General features: G+C 45.0%; 1 protein-coding gene across 2 annotated transcripts; it reads right to left on the reverse strand.

Moving 5' to 3' along the window:
• Positions 1-9,307: 9,307 nt before the first annotated feature.
• On the reverse strand, positions 9,308-17,603 carry gm2a (GM2 ganglioside activator). 2 transcript variants are annotated; one of them, XM_024428682.2, is made up of 4 exons: positions 17,302-17,595; positions 17,044-17,196; positions 13,176-13,358; positions 9,308-12,510 (listed from the first exon to the last, which is right to left on the reverse strand). In XM_024428682.2, exons 1-4 carry the CDS (start codon positions 17,398-17,400, stop codon positions 12,352-12,354), a joined length of 594 nt encoding a protein of 197 aa, XP_024284450.1. In that variant the 5' UTR covers positions 17,401-17,595; the 3' UTR covers positions 9,308-12,351. The 2 variants fall into 2 exon arrangements, with proteins under 2 accessions (XP_024284450.1, XP_042182004.1); XM_042326070.1 differs by lacking the exon at positions 9,308-12,510 and adding an exon at positions 12,517-13,077 and having other exon boundaries at positions 17,302-17,603.
• Positions 17,604-18,784: the final 1,181 nt, after the last annotated feature.

Consider the following 18,784-nt stretch of genomic DNA (forward strand, 5'->3'; position numbering starts at 1 on the left):
AGATGTGGTACCTCTACAGTACTGATCATAGATGTGGTACCTCTACAGTACTGATCATAGATGTGGTACCTATACAGAACCCATACACACCACTGGACCTATAGAACCCATACACACCACTGGACCTATAGAACCTGTACACCCCACTGGACCTATAGAAATGTCCATCCCTCCATCCCTCCCTCCATCCCTCCATCCTAAAAACATTTCTCATAAGAAACTAGCTCCCTGGTACACAGAAAATACCCGAGCTCTGAAGCAAGCTTCCAGAAAATTGGAACGGAAATGGCGCCACACCAAACTGGAAGTCTTCCGACTAGCTTGGAAAGACAGTACCGTGCAGTACCGTAGAGCCCCTACTGCTGCTCGATCATCCTATTTTTCTAACTTAATTGAGGAAAATAAGAACAATCCGAAATTCCTTTTTGATACTGTCGCAAAGCTAACTAAAAAGCAGCATTCCCCAAGAGAGGATGACTTTCACTTTAGCAGTGATAAATTCATGAACTTCTTTGAGGAAAAGATTATGATTATTAGAAAGCAAATGACGGACTCCTCTTTAAATCTGCGTATTCCTTCAAAGCTCAGTTGTCCTGAGTCTGCACAACTCTCCCAGGACCTAGGATCAAGAGAGACGCTCAAGTGTTTTAGTACTATATCTCTTGACACAATGATGAAAATAATCATGGCCTCTAAACCTTCAAGCTGCATACTGGACCCTATTCCAACTAAACTACTGAAAGAGCTGCTTCCTGTGCTTGGCCCTCCTATGTTGAACATAATAAACAGCTCTTTATCCACCGGATGTGTACCAAACTCACTAAAAGTGGCAGTAATAAAGCCGCTCTTGAAAAAGCCAAACCTTGACCCAGAAAATATAAAAAACTCGGCCTATATCGAATCTTCCATTCCTCTCAAAAATTTTAGAAAAGGCTGTTGCGCAGCAACTTACTGCCTTCCTGAAGACAAACAATGTATACGAAATGCTTCAGTCTGGTTTTAGACCCCATCATAGCACTGAGACGGCACTTGTGAAGGTGGTAAATGACATTTTAATGGCATCGGACCGAGGCTCTGCATCTGTCCTCGTGCTCCTAGACCTTAGTGCTGCTTTTGATACCATCGATCACCACATTCTTTTGGAGAGATTGGAAACCCAAATTGGTCTACACGGACAAGTTCTGGCCTGGTTTAGATCTTATCTGTCGGAAAGATATCAGTATGTCTCTGTGAATGGTTTGTCCTCTGACAAATCAACTGTAAATTTCGGTGTTCCTCAAGGTTCCGTTTTGGGAACACTATTGTTTTCACTATATATTTTACCTCTTGGGGATGTTATTCGAAAACATAATGTTAACTTTCACTGCTATGCGGATGACACACAGCTGTACATTTCAATGAAACATGGTGAAGCCCCAAAATTGCCCTTGCTAGAAGCATGTGTTTCAGACATAAGGAAGTGGATGGCTGCAAACTTTCTACTTTTAAACTCGGACAAAACAGAGATGCTTGTTCTAGGTCCCAAGAAACAAAGAGATCTTCTGTTGAATCTGACAATTCATCTTAATGGTTGTACAGTCGTCTCAAATAAAACTGTGAAGGACCTCGGCGTTACTCTGGACCCTGATCTCTCTTTTGAAGAACATATCAAGACCATTTCAAGGACAGCTTTTTTCCATCTACGTAACATTGCAAAAATCAGAAACTTTCTGTCCAAAAATGATGTAGAAAAATTAATCCATGCTTTTGTCACTTCTAGGTTAGACTACTGCAATGCTCTACTTTCCGGCTACCCGGATAAAGCACTAAATATACTTCAGTTGGTGCTAAATACGGCTGCTAGAATCCTGACTAGAACCAAAAAATTTGATCATATTACTCCAGTGCTAGCCTCTCTACACTGGCTTCCTGTCAAAGCAAGGGCTGATTTCAAGGTTTTACTGCTAACCTACAAAGCATTACATGGGCTTGCTCCTACCTATCTCTCTGATTTGGTCCTGCCGTACATACCTACACGTACGCTACGGTCACAAGACGCAGGCCTCCTAATTGTCCCTAGAATTTCTAAGCAAACAGCTGGAGGCAGGGCTTTCTCCTAAAGAGCTCCATTTTTATGGAACGGTCTGCCTACCCATGTCAGAGATGCAAACTCGGTCTCAACCTTTAAGTCTTTACTGAAGACTCATCTCTTCAGTGGGCCATATGATTGAGTGTAGTCTGGCCCAGGAGTGGGAAGGTGAACGGAAAGGCTCTGGAGCAACGAACCGCCCTTGCTGTCTCTGCTTGGCCGGTTCCCCTCTTTCCACTGGGATTCTCTGCCTCTAACCCTATTACAGGGGCTGAGTCACTGGCTTACTGGGGCTCTCTCATGCCGTCCCTGGAAGGGGTGCGTCACCTGAGTGGTTTGATTCACTGATGTGGTCATCCTGTCTGGGTTGGCGCCCCCCTTGGGTTGTGCCGTGGCGGAGATCTTTGTGGGCTATACTCAGCCTTGTCTCAGGATGGTAAGTTGGTGGTTGAAGATATCCCTCTAGTGGTGTGGGGGCTGTGCATTGGCAAAGTGGGTGGGGTTATATCCTTCCTGTTTGGCCCTGTCCGGGGGTGTCCTCGGATGGGGCCACAGTGTCTCCTCACCCCTCCTGTCTCAGCCTCCAGTATTTATGCTGCAGTAGTTTATGTGTCGGGGGGCTAGGGTTAGTTTGTTATATCTGGAGTACCTCTCCTGTCCTATTCCTGTGTGAATCTAAGTGTGCGTTCTCTAATTCTCTTTCTCTCTCTCTCTCGGAGGACTACAGCACTTTGAGATATCATGTTCTGATGTACGAAGGGCTATATAAATAAATTTGATTTGATTTGATTTAGAACCCATACACACCACTGGACCTATAGAACCCATCCACACCCCACTGGACCTATTTAGAACCCTTGGCCATACACACCACTGGACCTATAGAACCCATACACAACACTGGACCTATAGAACCCATACACACCACTGGACCTATAGAACCCGTACACAACACTGGACCTATAGAACCCATACACCCCACTGGACCTATAGAACCCATACACACCACTGGACCTATAGAACCCATACACACCACTGGACCTATAGACCATCCTGGTCCCAGATCTGTTGGTGCTGTCTTGCCAACTAATGTTTATGCAGTATGACAATGACCATAGGAGTTGGCAAAACAGCACAAACAGATCTGGAATCAAGCTAGCCTCGATAAGGCCTTTGGAAAGAACACTGGAAAGAGGAAAGAGATCATCTGGAAAGGTCATTGTCATTGGTAGGCCTAATCATTTATCTGAGAAAGAGGGCCTCAATGGACACTGGAAAGAGGAAAGAGATCATCTGGAAAGGTCATTGTCATTGGTAGGCCTAATCATTTATCTGAGAAAGAGGGCCTCAATGGACACTGGAAAGAGGGAGGTAGAAGGGATGTGACATCCTTCCTTTTCATTACTAGGGCACTAGGATAGGAAATTAGGACTTTCTCAAAGTGAAGGTTTGAGAACAAGGATGAAAACACAAAAACAAGTCAAAGATTTTTAAGATTGTAGGGCCATGACTTTTTAACATCAATCCTATAGTCATATGCTTAGGGTGCCGATCACTTTGAAGACAATGTGTATTAGGCTGGACTACTTCCAAATATGTATGGAACAGTAGGCTAAAACTATGGAGTTCATTGTATGTGTGAATAGGGGATTTTATGTAAGAGCCAATAACTGTTTATACATGCTGGAAATGTAGTTTCCCCACATAGACTGACGATGTAAACATTCACCAATGTGTAAGAGTTTATAAGTAGATGTGAAACTCCATATCCCCCATTAACAGTTATTATATTTTAACAAATATAATCAATTAAAGCCAAATATTTAGTTTTCAGTAGTAGTCTACTGTAGACTAATACGCATTGTCTTGTGATCAGCATTTTATAGTGTATTTTTAGTGTATTTTTATAGGACTTGGCATTTGGAAAGTCATGCCCCAACCCTACTATAAACAGGGAGTGTGATTGTGGAGGCATAAGGGAAGTCATGCCCCAACCCTACTATAAACAGGGAGTGTGATTGTGGAGGCATAAAAGTCTTTGCATAATAAACCCCCATAAAGCTGAAGCACGAGATGAGGGTAGGAAGGTAGGAGGACCAGACATCAGGAGGGTAGGAGGACCAGACATCAGGAGGGTAAGAGGACCAGACATCAGGAGGGTAAGAGGACCAGACATCAGGAGGGTAGGAGGACCAGACATCAGGAGGGTAAGAGGACCAGACATCAGGAGGGTAAGAGGACCAGACATCAGGAGGGTAAGAGGACCAGACATCAGGAGGGTAGGAGGACCAGACATCAGGAGGGTAAGAGGACCAGACCTCAGGAGGGTAAGAGGACCAGACCTCAGGAGGGTAAGAGGACCAGACCTCAGGAGGGTAAGAGGACCAGACCTCAGGAGGGTAAGAGGACCAGACCTCAGGAGGGTAAGAGGACCAGACCTCAGGAGGGTAAGAGGACCAGACCTCAGGAGGGTAAGAGGACCAGACCTCAGGAGGGTAAGAGGACCAGACCTCAGGAGGGTAAGAGGACCAGACCTCAGGAGGGTAAGAGGACCAGACCTCAGGAGGGTAAGAGGACCAGACCTCAGGAGGGTAAGAGGACCAGACCTCAGGAGGGTAAGAGGACCAGACATCAGGAGGGTAAGAGGACCAGACATCAGGAGGGTAAGAGGACCAAACATCAGGAGAGTAAGAGGACCAGACATCAAAAGAGTAGGAGGACCAGACATCAGGAGGGTAGCAGGGCCAGACATCAGGAGGGTAGGAACCAGACGTAAGGGGGTAGGAGGACCAGACATCAGGAGGGTAGGAGAAGACATCAGGCAGGTAAGAGGACCAGACATCAGGCGGGTAGGAGGGTAGGAGGACCAGACATCAGGAGGGTTGGAGGACCAGACATCAGGAGGGTAGAAGGGCCAGACATCAGGAGGGTAAGAGGACCAGACCTCAGGAGGGTAAGAGGACCAGACCTCAGGAGGGTAAGAGGACCAGACCTCAGGAGGGTAAGAGGACCAGACCTCAGGAGGGTAAGAGGACCAGACATCAGGAGGGTAAGAGGACCAGACATCAGGAGGGTAAGAGGACCAGACATCAGGAGGGTAAGAGGACCAGACATCAGGAGGGTAGGAAAACCATACGTCAGGAGGGTAAGAGGTAAGAGAAAAACCATACGCCATACGTCAGGAGGGTAAGAGGACCAGACATCAGGAGGGTAAGAGGACCAGACATCAGGAGGGTAGGAAAACCAGACATCAGGAGGGTAGGAAAACCATACGTAAGGGGGTAGGAGGACCAGACATCAGGAGGGTAGGAGGACCAGACATCAGGAGGGTAGGAGGACCAGACATCAGGAGGGTAGGAGGACCAGACATCAGGAGGGTAGGAAAACCATACGTAAGGGGGTAGGAAAACCAGACATCAGGAGGGTAGGAGGCCAAGATATCAGGAGGGTAGGAGGCCAAGACATCAGGAGGGTAGGAGGACCAGACATCTGGAGGGTAGGAGGACCAGACATCTGGAGGGTAAGACATCAGGAGGGTAGCAGGGCCAGACATCAGGAGGGTAGGAGAACCAGACGTAAGGGGGTAGGAGGACCAGACATCAGGAGTGTAGGAGAAGACATCAGGCAGGTAAAAGGACCAGACATCAGGCGGGTAGGAGGGTAGGAGGACCAGACATCAGGAGGGTAGGAGGCCAAGACATCAGGAGGGTAGGAGGACCAGACATCTGGAGGGTAGGAGTACCAGACATCAGGAGGGTAAGACATCAGGAGGGTAGCAGGGCCAGACATCAGGAGGGTAGGAGAACCAGACATCAGGAGAGTAGGAGGACCAAACATCAGGAGAGTAAGAGGACCAGACATCAAAAGAGTAGGAGGACCAGACATCAGGAGGGTAGCAGGGCCAGACATCAGGTGGGTAGGAGAACCAGACGTAAGGGGGTAGGAGGACCAGACATCAGGAGGGTAGGCGAAGACATCAGGCAGGTAAGAGGACCAGACATCAGGCGGGTAGGAGGGTAGGAGGACCAGACATCAGGAGGGTTGGAGGACCAGACATCAGGAGGGTAGAAGGGCCAGACATCAGGAGGGTAGCAGGGCCAGACATCAGGAGGGTAGCAGAGCCAGACATCAGGAGGGTAGCAGGGCCAGACATCAGGAGGGTAGCAGGGTCAGACATCAGGACGGTAGTAGGGTCAGAAATCAGGAGGGTAGTAGGGTCAGAAATCAGGAGGGTAGGAGGGTAGGAAGGCCAGGCATCAATGGGTAGGAGGGCCTGACATCAGGAGGGTAGGAGAACCAGACATCAGGAGGGTAGGAGGGCCAGACATCAGGAGGGTAGGAGGGCCAGACATCAGGAGGGTAGGAGAACCAGACATCCGGAGGGTAGGAGACCAAGTCATCCGGAGGGTAGAGGACCAAGACATCCGGAGGGTAGGAAAATCAGACATTAGGAGGGTAGGAGGATAGGAGGGCCAGACATCAGGAGGGTAAGAGGACCAGTCATCAGGAGGGTAGCCAACCCCCCTGCTGGCCAGCAAATAGCATTCCCAAGTTCCAAATGGCACCATATTCCCTATAGTGAGCTTATAGGGAGGTCAGAGACCTGAACGTATGGTGCAAGGACAACAACCTCTCCCTCAACATGATCAAGACAAAGGAGATGATTGTCGACTACTGGAAAAGGAGGGCCGAGCACACCCCCATTCTCATCGGCAGGACTGTATTGGAGCAGGTTGAGAGTTTCAAGTTCCTTGGCGTCCACATCACCAACAAACTAACATGGTCTAAGCACACCAAGACAGTCGTGAAGAGGGCACGACAAAACCTATTTCCTCTCAGGAGACTAAAAAGATTTGGCATGGGTCCCCATATTCTCAAAAGGTTCTACAGCTGCACCATCGAGAGCATCCTGACCGGTTGCATCACTGCCTGGTGTGGCAACTGCTCGGCATCTGACTGTAAGGCGATACAGACAGTAGTGCGTATGGCCCAGTACATCACTGAGGCCAAGCTTCCTGCCATCCAGGACCTCTATACCAGGCGGTGTCACAGGAAGGCCCTAAAAATTGTCAAAGACTCTAGCCACCCTAGTCGTAGACTGTTCTCGATACCGGAGCGTGCGGTACCGGAGCGTGCGGTACCGGAGCGCCAAGTTTAGGTCCAAGAGGCTTCTAAACAGCTTCTACCCCCAAGTCATAAGACTCCGGAACATCTAATCAAACGGCTATCCAGAATATTTGCAATATTTGCAGGTCAGGACAGGCGAGAGTTCCTAAACCAGTTCAGAGTCCAAACAGTACCAGGCGATAGGCAGGCTCGAGGTCAGGACAGGCAGAGTGGTCAGGCAGGCGGGTTTGGCATCAGGACAGGCGATGGTCAAAACCAGGAGGGCTAGGAAAAAACAGAGACTGGGGAAAAAGAGCTAGGAAAACCGCTAGTACTGGCACAGAGAGACAGGAAAGACAGGGATAAATACACCTGGGATAATAAGCGACACCTGGAAGGGGTGGAGACAAGCACAGGAACAGGTGAAACAGATCTGGGCGTGACAGGTACCCCCTGTATATACAGTTGAAGTCGGAAGTTTACCTACACCTTAGCCAAATACATTTAACCTCAGTTTTTCACAATTCCTGACATTTAATCTTAGTAAAAATCCCATGTCTTACGTCAGTTAGGATCACCACTTTATTTTAAGAATGTGAAATGTCGGAATAATAGTAGATAGAATGATTTATTTCAGCTTTTATTTATTTCATCACATTCCCAGTGGGTCAGAAGTTTACATACACTCAATTAGTATTTGGTAGCATTGCCTTTAAATTGCTTAATTTGGGTAAAACATCTCAGGTAGTCTTCCACAAGCTTCCCACAATAAGTTGGGTGAAATCTGGCCCATTCCTCCTGACGAAGCTGGTGTAACTGAGTCAGGTTTGTAGGCCTCCTTGCTCGCACACACTTTTTCAGTTCTGCCCACAAATGTTCTATAGGATTGAGATCAGGGCTTTGTGATGGCCATTCCAATACCTTGACTTTGTTGTCCTTAAGCCATTTTGCCACAACTTTGGAAGTATGCTTGGGGTCATTGTCCATTTGGAAGACCCATTTGCGACCATGCTTTAACTTCCTGACTGATGTCTTGAGATGTTGCTTCAACATATCCACATAATTTTTCAGCCTCATGATGCCATCTATTTTGTGAAGTGCACCAGTCCCTACTGCAGCAAAGTACCCTCACAACATGATGCTGCCACCCCCGTGCTTCACGGTTGGGATGGTGTTCTTCAGCTTGCAAGCCTCCCCCTTTTTCCTCCAAACATAACGAGGGTCATTATGGCCAAACAGTTATATTTTTGATTCATCAGACCAGAGGACATTTGTCCAAAAAGTACGATCTTTGTCGCCATGTGCAGTTGCAAACCGTAATCTGGCTTTTTTAAGGCGGTTTTGGAGCAGTGGCTTCTTCCTTGCTGAGCTCGTTTTACTGTGGATATACAGTGAGGGAAACAAGTATTTTATCCCCTGCTGATTTTGTACGTTTGCCCACTGACAAAGAAATGATCAGTCTATCATTTTAATGGTAGGTTTATTTGAACAGTGAGACAGAATAACAACAAAAACATCCAGAAAACGCATGTCCAAAATGTTATAAATTGATTGAGGCATCTGCTCTGAGACATATTTTGAGAACGAGAGAGGGAGAGAGAGAGAGAGAGAGAGAGAGAGAGAGAGAGAGAGAGAGACAGAGAGATAGAGAGAGAGACAGAGAGAGAGAGAGAGAGAGAGAGACAGAGAGAGAGAGAGAGAGAGAGAGAGAGAGAGCGAGAGAGAGACAGAGAGAGAGAGATAGAGAGAGAGACAGAGAGAGAGAGAGAGAGAGAGAGAGAGAGAGAGAGAGAGAGAGAGAGAGAGAGAGAGAGAGAGAGAGAGAGAGAGACAGAGAGAGAGAGACAGAGACAGAGAGAGGGAGAGAGAGAGAGGCTACAGAGCACCTGGACATATGTTAGTAAAGTGAATTGGAGTACACCCTGTAAAAATCAGGAATGAGGACACAAAGAGTGGATTTCCAACTGCAGACTGACTGGTCAACATCAGAAAGACTAGGTACTAACATATCCATCATGTAATCAACGGTTAACCTCTAGTGCCATCCTGTGGCCATCCTGTGAAACTGCAGAGATTCAAATCCTGAACACCTTGATTGCGCAATACAGTAATGCATTTCAGAAAACAAAAGACTTACCAACATATATGATATTATTTTATTGAAGATTTTTAAAAAATGTTTTTACAGTGAAATATTGACCAACATAATGCTGATTTGTTACAGTAGTAAGCATGTCATTTCTAAATAATCAAGGTGCAATTTTTCATGTTGATTCCTTAAGACTTCTTTACTTGATAACCATTTCATTAGAATTATTATTTAAGATAGGAAGTGCACTTACATTCCTTACAACACTTTAATTGGTTATAGAACAGGATTAGCCTATTGGTACGGTATTATATGAGGGAGGGAATTGATTGGCTGCTTTCATCCCATTTCCCTTTGAAACATCACACAGTCCCACCTGATTCGCAGATCTCCTTTCCAGCAGGTCTATTTAGGCACTTTGAACATGTCAACAACAAAACACCTTCAGAAAAAAACAGATCAATACACCCTCAACAGGAAGAACAACATATTCCCAGGGGTCGTAAAATCAGAAGTGTCACCACTAGCAACAGGAAGAACAACATATTCCCAGGAGTCGTAAAATCAGAAGTGTCACCACTAGCAACAGGAAGAACAACATATTCCCAGGGGTCGTAAAATCAGAAGTGTCACCACTAGCAACAGGAAGAACAACATATTCCCAGGGGTCGTAAAATCAGAAGTGTCACCACTAGCAACAGGAAGTAGCATTACGACCCATAGAACCAAAAATTATGACACAGTAAGCATCAGCTAGAAACGACTGTCACAATTAAAACTCCTAAAACTACTAGTTATGTGACCAGTACCTTACCCAGGGTAAAAGCCGATGACCAATAGAAGCATACCCTCGGCCATTCAACCTTGAGAAGAAATCTAATAAAAATAATTCTGCATAAAAAAGACAGTGTAAAACATTAAGAAAAATAATCATAATGGTTCTGACAAGTTCATAGCAGTACAGTAGCAAGCCATGCAAAATCACTCAACTTAACTGTTTTACCTGAAAGTGAGTCTGAATCGTATCCTTAAACTACAGTACCACTACAGTAGCAGCTCAGGTACTGCTTGTTTGGTACAGGGCCAGTATCCACAAAGCGTTTTAGAGTACTGATCTAGGATCAGGTCCCCCTCTCTTATTCATTACGATTGTAAAGATAAAACTGATCCTAGAGCAGCACTCCTACTCTGAGAGGCTTTGTGTATACAGGCCCAGTTCTCAATTGGCACTTTGATAAGATGAGAAGAGATGAGCGCAGACGTTCCCTTCAGAATAAAGAAGACAACATGTCAGTACACCAGCTCATTGAATGGTACATAATGTTCCCTGTGTCCACCATTTAACTAGAGTGGGCAGAGAAGGTAATGTGTCCACCATTTAACTAGAGTGGGCAGAGAAGGCAATGTGTCCACCATTTAACTAGAGTGGGCAGAGAAGGTAATGTGTCCACCATTTAACTAGAGTGGGCAGAGAAGGTCATTTATCCATCATTTAACTAGAGTGGGCAGAGAAGGTAATGTGTCCATCATTTAATTAGAGTGGGCAGAGAAGGTCATTTATCCATCATTTAACTAGAGTGGGCAGAGAAGGTAATGTATCCATCATTTAATTAGAGTGGGCAGAGAAGGTCATTTATCCATCATTTAACTAGAGTGGGCAGAGAAGGTAATGTATCCATAATTTAATTAGAGTGGGCAGAGAAGGTCATTTATCCATCATTTAACTAGAGTGGGCAGAGAAGGTAATGTATCCATCATTTAATTAGAGTGGGCAGAGAAGGTCATTTATCCATCATTTAACTAGAGTGGGCAGAGAAGGTAATGTATCCATCATTTAATTAGAGTGGGCAGAGAAGGTCATTTATCCATCATTTAACTAGAGTGGGCAGAGAAGGTAATGTATCCATCATTTAATTGGAGTGGGCAGAGAAGGTCATTTATCCATCATTTAACTAGAGTGGGCAGAGAAGGTAATGTATCCATCATTTAATTAGAGTGGGCAGAGAAGGTCATTTATCCATCATTTAACTAGAGTGGGCAGAGAAGGTAATGTGTCCATCATTTAATTAGAGTGGGCAGAGAAGGTCATTTATCCATCATTTAACTAGAGTGGGCAGAGAAGGTAATGTATCCATCATTTAATTAGAGTGGGCAGAGAAGGTCATTTATCCATCATTTAACTAGAGTGGGCAGAGAAGGTAATGTATCCATCATTTAATTAGAGTGGGCAGAGAAGGTCATTTATCCATCATTTAACTAGAGTGGGCAGAGAAGGTAATGTATCCATCATTTAATTAGAGTGGGCAGAGAAGGTCATTTATCCATCATTTAACTAGAGTGGGCAGAGAAGGTAATGTATCCATCATTTAATTAGAGTGGGCAGAGAAGGTCAATTATCCATCATTTAACTAGAGTGGGCAGAGAAGGTAATGTATCCATCATTTAATTAGAGTGGGCAGAGAAGGTCATTTATCCATCATTTAACTAGAGTGGGCAGAGAAGGTAATGTATCCATCATTTAATTAGAGTGGGCAGAGAAGGTCATTTATCCATCATTTAATTAGAGTGGGCAGAGAAGGTAATGTATCCATCATTTAATTAGAGTGGACAGAGAAGGTAATGTATCCATCATTTAATTAGAGTGGAAAGAGAAGGTAATGTATCCATCATTTAATTAGAGTGGGCAGAGAAGGTCATTTATCCATCATTTAATTAGAGTGGACAGAGAAGGTAATGTATCCATCATTTAATTAGAGTGGGCAGAGAAGGTAATGTATCCATCATTTAATTAGAGTGGAAAGAGAAGGTCATGTATCCATCATTTAATTAGAGTGGACAGAGAAGGTAATGTATCCATCATTTAATTAGAGTGGGCAGAGAAGGTAATGTATCCATCATTTAATTAGAGTGGGCAGAGAAGGTAATGTATCCATCATTTAATTAGAGTGGGCAGAGAAGGTCATGTATCCATCATTTAATTAGAGTGGACAGAGAAGGTAATGTATCCATCATTTAATTAGAGTGGACAGAGAAGGTAATGTATCCATCATTTAATTAGAGTGGAAAGAGAAGGTAATTCATCCATTATTTAGTTATTAGAGTGGACAGATAAGGTGATTTTGAGGCAGCCCAGTTCTTTCCCCATAGCTCCCAGCACTCCTTGTACTCTGTAGCATCCGTTGGTCAGCCAGTAGGGCAGGTCAATGTCAGGGAGGTAGAAGTCTGACTCTGGTAGTGTGTACATCCCCTTAGAACAGACAGGAAATAGAGGTTTCAACCAATACACTTCCACTTCATCCCAAATGGCATCCTATACCCTATAAAGTGCACTACGTATGACCAAGGCCCATAGGGCTCTATTCAAAGGTAGTGCACCGTGGTCGAAGTATATACAGGGATAAGGTGTCATTGGGGACACAGCCTTAGAGTGAAGCATGTTTTACTGTATAGAAAAGGTATGCACCCTCAGGAGAGAGACAATAGGTCATTTGAACACAGTAGACATTGAGTAAACAAAAAGAAAACCTTGAGGAAAACCAGAATGAGTACTGAGCAACAGAACGCTAAGTGCACATGTTGAAAACATTCAGAGAACGTTTTGTTGTTTGGCTAGCTGCTGTTCAACAAACAGCACTCTGTTACCAATCATTCACAGTGCTAACAACAGACATTCACTACATTGCACTGATGAGGATATGAAAGAGGGAAGTAACCTAAGCGGTAACCACTGAATAACAGGTACGTTCTACATCACATACCATGTAGGAGGGTTGTGTTCAAAATGCACCAAATGGAAGAAAATGGACAGATGTGCCTATAGAGGGACCAGGAACAACCATGATCATTTTTCATAGCAAAATGGTTTCAAATTATTGTGCCCTAAATGAACACTACCACAAACTCGAGACTCACAGCTTTAAAGGGACAGTGGCAGGGGATGCCGTAGGTGTGAAGAGGTTCAGGACAGTCCTGTCCTGGCGGTATCAGCTGGTTGAGCAGGTCACAGCCGTCTGTGTAATGGCAGCTCCCTATCTCTTCCAGACATGGGACCGTGACCCAGAACCCTGCCACCTCCTTCTCCAGGGTCACATTCACCTAAAAGAGAAATATATAGGGCCAGTTAAGTGGGATGTCTGGAAAAACATTGTAGGCTACAGTAACAGTGCACCTATCCACAAGGTAGAACATCACAAGGTTACATTTACCTATGGACAAAATACTGTTATTTAACTACTGTTTGACTTTTGACTGCATCCTAAATAGGACCAGGATGTTATGAAAAACAAAGTATCAATAAAATAACAAGTGTCAATAAAACTATATTTTACAGTTGTACCACCAAGCGTGGCCAGGTTACCTAAAGAGGAGAAAATCAGACCAGTACCAAGGTGTTTTAAAGCCATGTCTAATGCCGAGCTATTCTTGACTTGAACATTGTGCCCTAGTCGTTTACAGCAAAGAAGAAAGGGTTATATTCTTCCCTTGCAATGATGTCACCATTGGAATTCTGCAATGTTAGAAAGAATTCTGGGTAGGCAACTACTGCCCTACCAAGCTAAAAAGGCAGTAACTGCTCATTTGGTTGAACATTTGTTTCATGTCATTTTTCCTACATTAAATACATGTTTAATCATGTGGACAAGTATCCTGCCTCTATTGTATTGTGTTCAGGAGAAAATAAGGGGGTCATGTTATCAGTAACTGTATAAAGTTACTGTAAAACCAAAGTAAATAAAAGGCATTTTTCTCAGTTCCACGCTATGAGCAGTTACTGCCTTTTTACTTGGTAGGGAAGGAAAATGATAATCTGGCCCTGTGATCTAAGAAATTCATTTCCAAGAAGAACAATTAAGTCACTCTTCTATGTGTAACAGTATTACTTTACGTCTGTCCCCTCGCCCCGACCCGGGCTCGACCCAGGGACCCTCTGCACACGTCAACAACTGCCTCCCACGAAGCATCGTTACCCATCGCTCCACAAAAGCCACGGCCCTTGCAGAGCAAAGGGGAACCACTACTTCAAGGTCTCAGAGCAAGTGACGTCACTGATTGAAAGGCTATTAGCGCGCACCACCGCTAACTAGCTAGCCATTTCATATCCGTTACACATGCATTGCATCAACTAAAGCAGAATGTCTAGTATGTCTGTTGCAAAAACCTTCAAAATGCAACAATATTACATTGGTGCATTCTTGATCAGAACATTGCCAACACCACTGTCAATGCCATCCCTTCTCTTGTGAACTCTACATTGTAAGGGTGAGCATTGTATCAGGAAGTATACGGTACATTTCATATCTATTTGGGTCATCAGTGCAGCAGAGTGGGGTTTATGTGGTGAGCTGCTCACATGAAGCTCATGGGATCAGTGAGTCAGACAAACCTTCCGCAGGCAAGTTTCTACCTGTTTAACAACACAGCACCCAGAGCCACCCAGAACTACCCAGAGCCACCCAGAACTACCCAGAGCCCCCCAGATCTACCCAGAGCCACCCAGAACTACCCAGAACTACCCAGAGCCCCCCAGAACTACCCAGAGCCACCCAGAACTACCCAGAACTACCCAGAGCCCCCCAGAACTACCCAGAGCCACCCAGAACTACCCAGAACTACCCAGAACTACCCAGAGCCCCCAGAACTACCCAGAGCCACCCAGAACTACCAAGAACTACCCCAGAACTACCCAGAGCCACCCAGAACTACCCAGAGCCACCCAGAACTACCCAGAGCCCCCAAGAACTACCCAGAACTACCCAGAACTACCCAGAACCACCCAGAGCCACCCTGAACTACCCAGAACTACCCAGAGCCCCCAGAACTACCCAGAGCCACCCAGAACTACCCAGAACTACCCCAGAACTACCCAGAGCCACCCAGAACTACCCAGAGCCACCCAGAACTACCCAGAGCCCCCAAGAACTACCCAGAACTACCCAGAACTACCCAGAACCACCCAGAACTACCCAGAGCCCCCAGAACTACCCAGAGCCCCCATAACTACCCAGAACTACCCAGAGCCACCCAGAACTACCCAGAGCCACCCAGAACTACCCAGAGCCCCCAAGAACTACCCAGAACTACCCAGAACTACCCAGAACTACCCAGAACCACCCAGAACCACCCAGAGCCCCCCAGAACTACCCAGAGCCCCCATAACTACCCAGAACTACCCAGAGCCCCCAGAACTACCCAGAGCCACCCAGAACTACCCAGAGCCACCCAGAACTACCCAGAGCCCCCAGAACTACCCAGAGCCACCCAGAACTACCCAGAGCCACCCAGAACTACCCAGAGCCCCCAGAACTACCCAGAGCCACTCAGAACTACCCAGAGCCCCCAGAACTACCCAGAGCCCCCATAACTACCCAGAACTACCCAGAGCCCCCAGAACTACCCAGAGCCCCCAGAACTACCCAGAGCCACCCAGAACTACCCAGAACCACCTAGAACTACCCAGAACCACCCAGAACTACCCAGAGCCACCCAGAACTACCCAGAGCCCCCAGAACTACCCAGAACTACCCAGAAACACCCAGAACTACCCAGAGCCCCCAGAACTACCCAGAGCCCCCAGAACTACCCAGAACTACCCAGAGCCACCCAGAACTAGAACTACCCAGAGCCACCCAGAACTACCCAGAGCCACCCAGAACTACCCAGAGCCCCCAGAACTACCCAGAGCCACCCAGAACTACCCAGAGCCACCCAGAACTACCCAGAGCCCCCAGAACTACCCAGAGCCCCCAGAACTACCCAGAACTACCCAGAGCCCCCCCCCCAGAACTACCCAGAACTACCCAGAGCCACCCAGAACTACCCAGAACTACCCAGAGCCCCCCAGAAGCACTCAGATCCAACAATAGACACACACACACAGACAAAGTGGAATAGGCTCTCACATGTCTGAATAGGCCTACAGACTGAAATGGCTAAGTAACAGCTTTCAATTCTGTTGGTAAGTTTTTCAGGAAGAACTGATGGTATCTTATTTATTAGGGCTATAGTGTGTATAACTGTCTTTTACTGTGCCCATTTTTATCCACCAAGAGCCTATTCATTCTATATATATGTATATATTAAAAAGACAGGCAATACCATATGCCTACCTCACTAGCTACCAGCGCTGTAAAGTCTTTAAGTAAAAATACTTTAAAGTACAACTTTAGTAGTTTTTGGGGATATCTGTACTATTGATATTGTTGTCGCTACATTCCTAAAGAAAATTCTGTACATTTTACACCATACATTTTCCATTAGCAGGACAGGAGAATTGCCTTATTCACACACTTATCAAGAGAAAATCCTTGGTCATCCCTACTGCCCCTGATCTGGCGGACTCACTAAACACATGCTTTGTTTGTAAATGATGTCTGAGTGTTGGAGCATGTCCCTGGCTATCCGTAGATTTTTTTTAAAACAAGCAAATCCCACCTGGTTTGCTTAATAATATAAGGAATTTTAAATTATTTATACTTGTACTTTTACTCTTGATACTTAAGTATATTTTAGCAATTACATTTATTTTTGATACTTAAGTATATTTAAATCCAAATACTTTTAGATTTTTACTCAACTTGTATTTTACTGGGTCATTTTCACTTTTACTTGAGTAATTTTCTATTAAGGTATATTTACTTTTATTAACTATGACAATTCGGTACTTTTTCCACCACTGCTAGCTACCTAAACAAATCAGTATACTTCATAAGTAATCAAATAGCATTCAAGATCTCATTTGAGGATTTTAAGAGGAGACCCTTGGTGCATGCTTAGTACTAACAGCGAGGGGAGCGGCCAGCTCGACCGTTGTGTTCCCGGATGCACTGGCCGTCAGGTCCCCTGGAACTGTGATGGGGTCCGGGGACAGGGTTAGGGTCTTCAGAACCGCTGGGTCGTCTGGCTTACCGCAGTTCTCCCATGAGAACCCAAAGATCTGTGCAACAGTATTGAATAGTCTATGTTACTATACCATACATAAAGAATTGATAGCGTAGGTTACTGAACAACATTTTAATACATTTACAGATATTTCACTCGCCTTTGCAGAATATGCCGTGCGCGTTTTCTCGAAATCCAAAGCGTCATTCACCTGCATTACAATGCATAGTGTTATCACAGCAGCAATACAGTTCTTCATTGTGCTAATCTACTCTACAGCAGAACTATAAATAATTACGGTTAATTCAAAATAACAGCAGAAATCGCGTAAACTAAGATTGTGCACGTTTTAAAAATAATCGGTAATGACTGTGTCATAACACTTTGTGAGGCATTGCGGCAAAGATTTGTGTCCCACTTCCGTGTTTATCAAGGCAAACTGGACGCTCGTCACGTGACAGACTCCGTACAGCGGGCGCAAATGTCAACGGACAAATCTTAATTGTTTCCCTCGCGCCCTCGCTCCTCTCTCCTTCTTCTCAAAACTCATTGTAGGAGAAAGTCAGATGGGCGGGACCTCTGGCTCTCAATTCAATTCAATTCAATTCAAGGGCTTTATTGGCATGGGAAACATGTGTTAACATTGCCAAAGCAAGTGAGGTAGATAATATATAAAGTGAAATAAACAATAAAAATTAACAGTAGACATCACACATACAGAAGTTTCAAAACAATAAAGACATTACAAATGTCATATTATATATATATATACAGTGTTTTAACAATGTACAAATGGTTAAAGGACACAAGATAAAATAAATAAGCATAGATATGGGTTGTATTTACAATGGTGCGTGTTCTTCACTGGTTGCCCTTTTCTCGTGGCAACAGGTCACAAATCTTGCTGCTTTGATGGCACACTGTGGAATTTCACCCAGTAGATATGGGAGTTTTTCAAAATTGGATTTGTTTTCGAATTCTTTGTGGATCTGTGTAATCTGAGGGAAATATGTCTCTCTAATATGGTCATACATTGGGCAGGAGGTTAGGAAGTGCAGCTCAGTTTCCACCTCATTTTGTGGGCAGTGAGCACATAGCCTGTCTTCTCTTGAGAACCATGTCTGCCTACGGCGGCCTTTCTCAATAGCAAGGCTATGCTCACTGAGTCTGTACATAGTCAAAGCTTTCCTTAATTTTGGGTCAGTCACAGTGGTCAGGTATTCTGCCGCTGTGTACTCTCTGTGTAGGGCCAAATAGCATTCTAGTTTGCTCTGTTTTTTTGTTAATTCTTTCCAATGTGTCAAGTAGTTATCTTTTTGTTTTCTCATGATTTGGTTGGGTCTAATTGTGCTGCTGTCCTGGGACTCTGTAGGGTGTGTTTGTGAACAGAGCCCCAGGACCAACTTGCTTAGGGGACTCTTCTCCAGGTTCATCTCTCTGTAGGTGATGGCTTTGTTGTGGAAGGTTTGGGAATCGCTTCCTTTTAGGTGGTTATAGAATTTAACAGCTCTTTTCTGGATTTTGATAATCAGTGGGTATCGGCCTAATTCTGCTCTGCATGCATTATTTGGTGTTCTACGTTGTACACGGAGGATATTTTTGCAGAATTCTGCGTGCAGAGTCTCAATTTGGTGTTTGTCCCA

This window comes from Oncorhynchus tshawytscha, linkage group LG08 (genome assembly GCF_018296145.1).
Source record: "Oncorhynchus tshawytscha isolate Ot180627B linkage group LG08, Otsh_v2.0, whole genome shotgun sequence".
Taxonomy (NCBI): domain Eukaryota; kingdom Metazoa; phylum Chordata; class Actinopteri; order Salmoniformes; family Salmonidae; genus Oncorhynchus; species Oncorhynchus tshawytscha.

Bases quoted from the DNA above. Each gene is read 5' to 3' on its own strand.
- gm2a (XM_024428682.2), bottom strand. From the start codon at position 17,400: ATGAAGAACTGTATTGCTGCTGTGATAACACTATGCATTGTAATGCAG. The intron at 17,197-17,301 runs GCGAGTGAAATA...ACTGTTGCACAG, and splicing joins GCACGGCATATTCTGCAAAG to ATCTTTGGGTTCTCATGGGA. The intron at 12,511-13,175 runs GTGAGTCTCGAG...GTCTGTTCTAAG, and splicing joins GCCACTGTCCCTTTAAAGCT to GGGATGTACACACTACCAGA.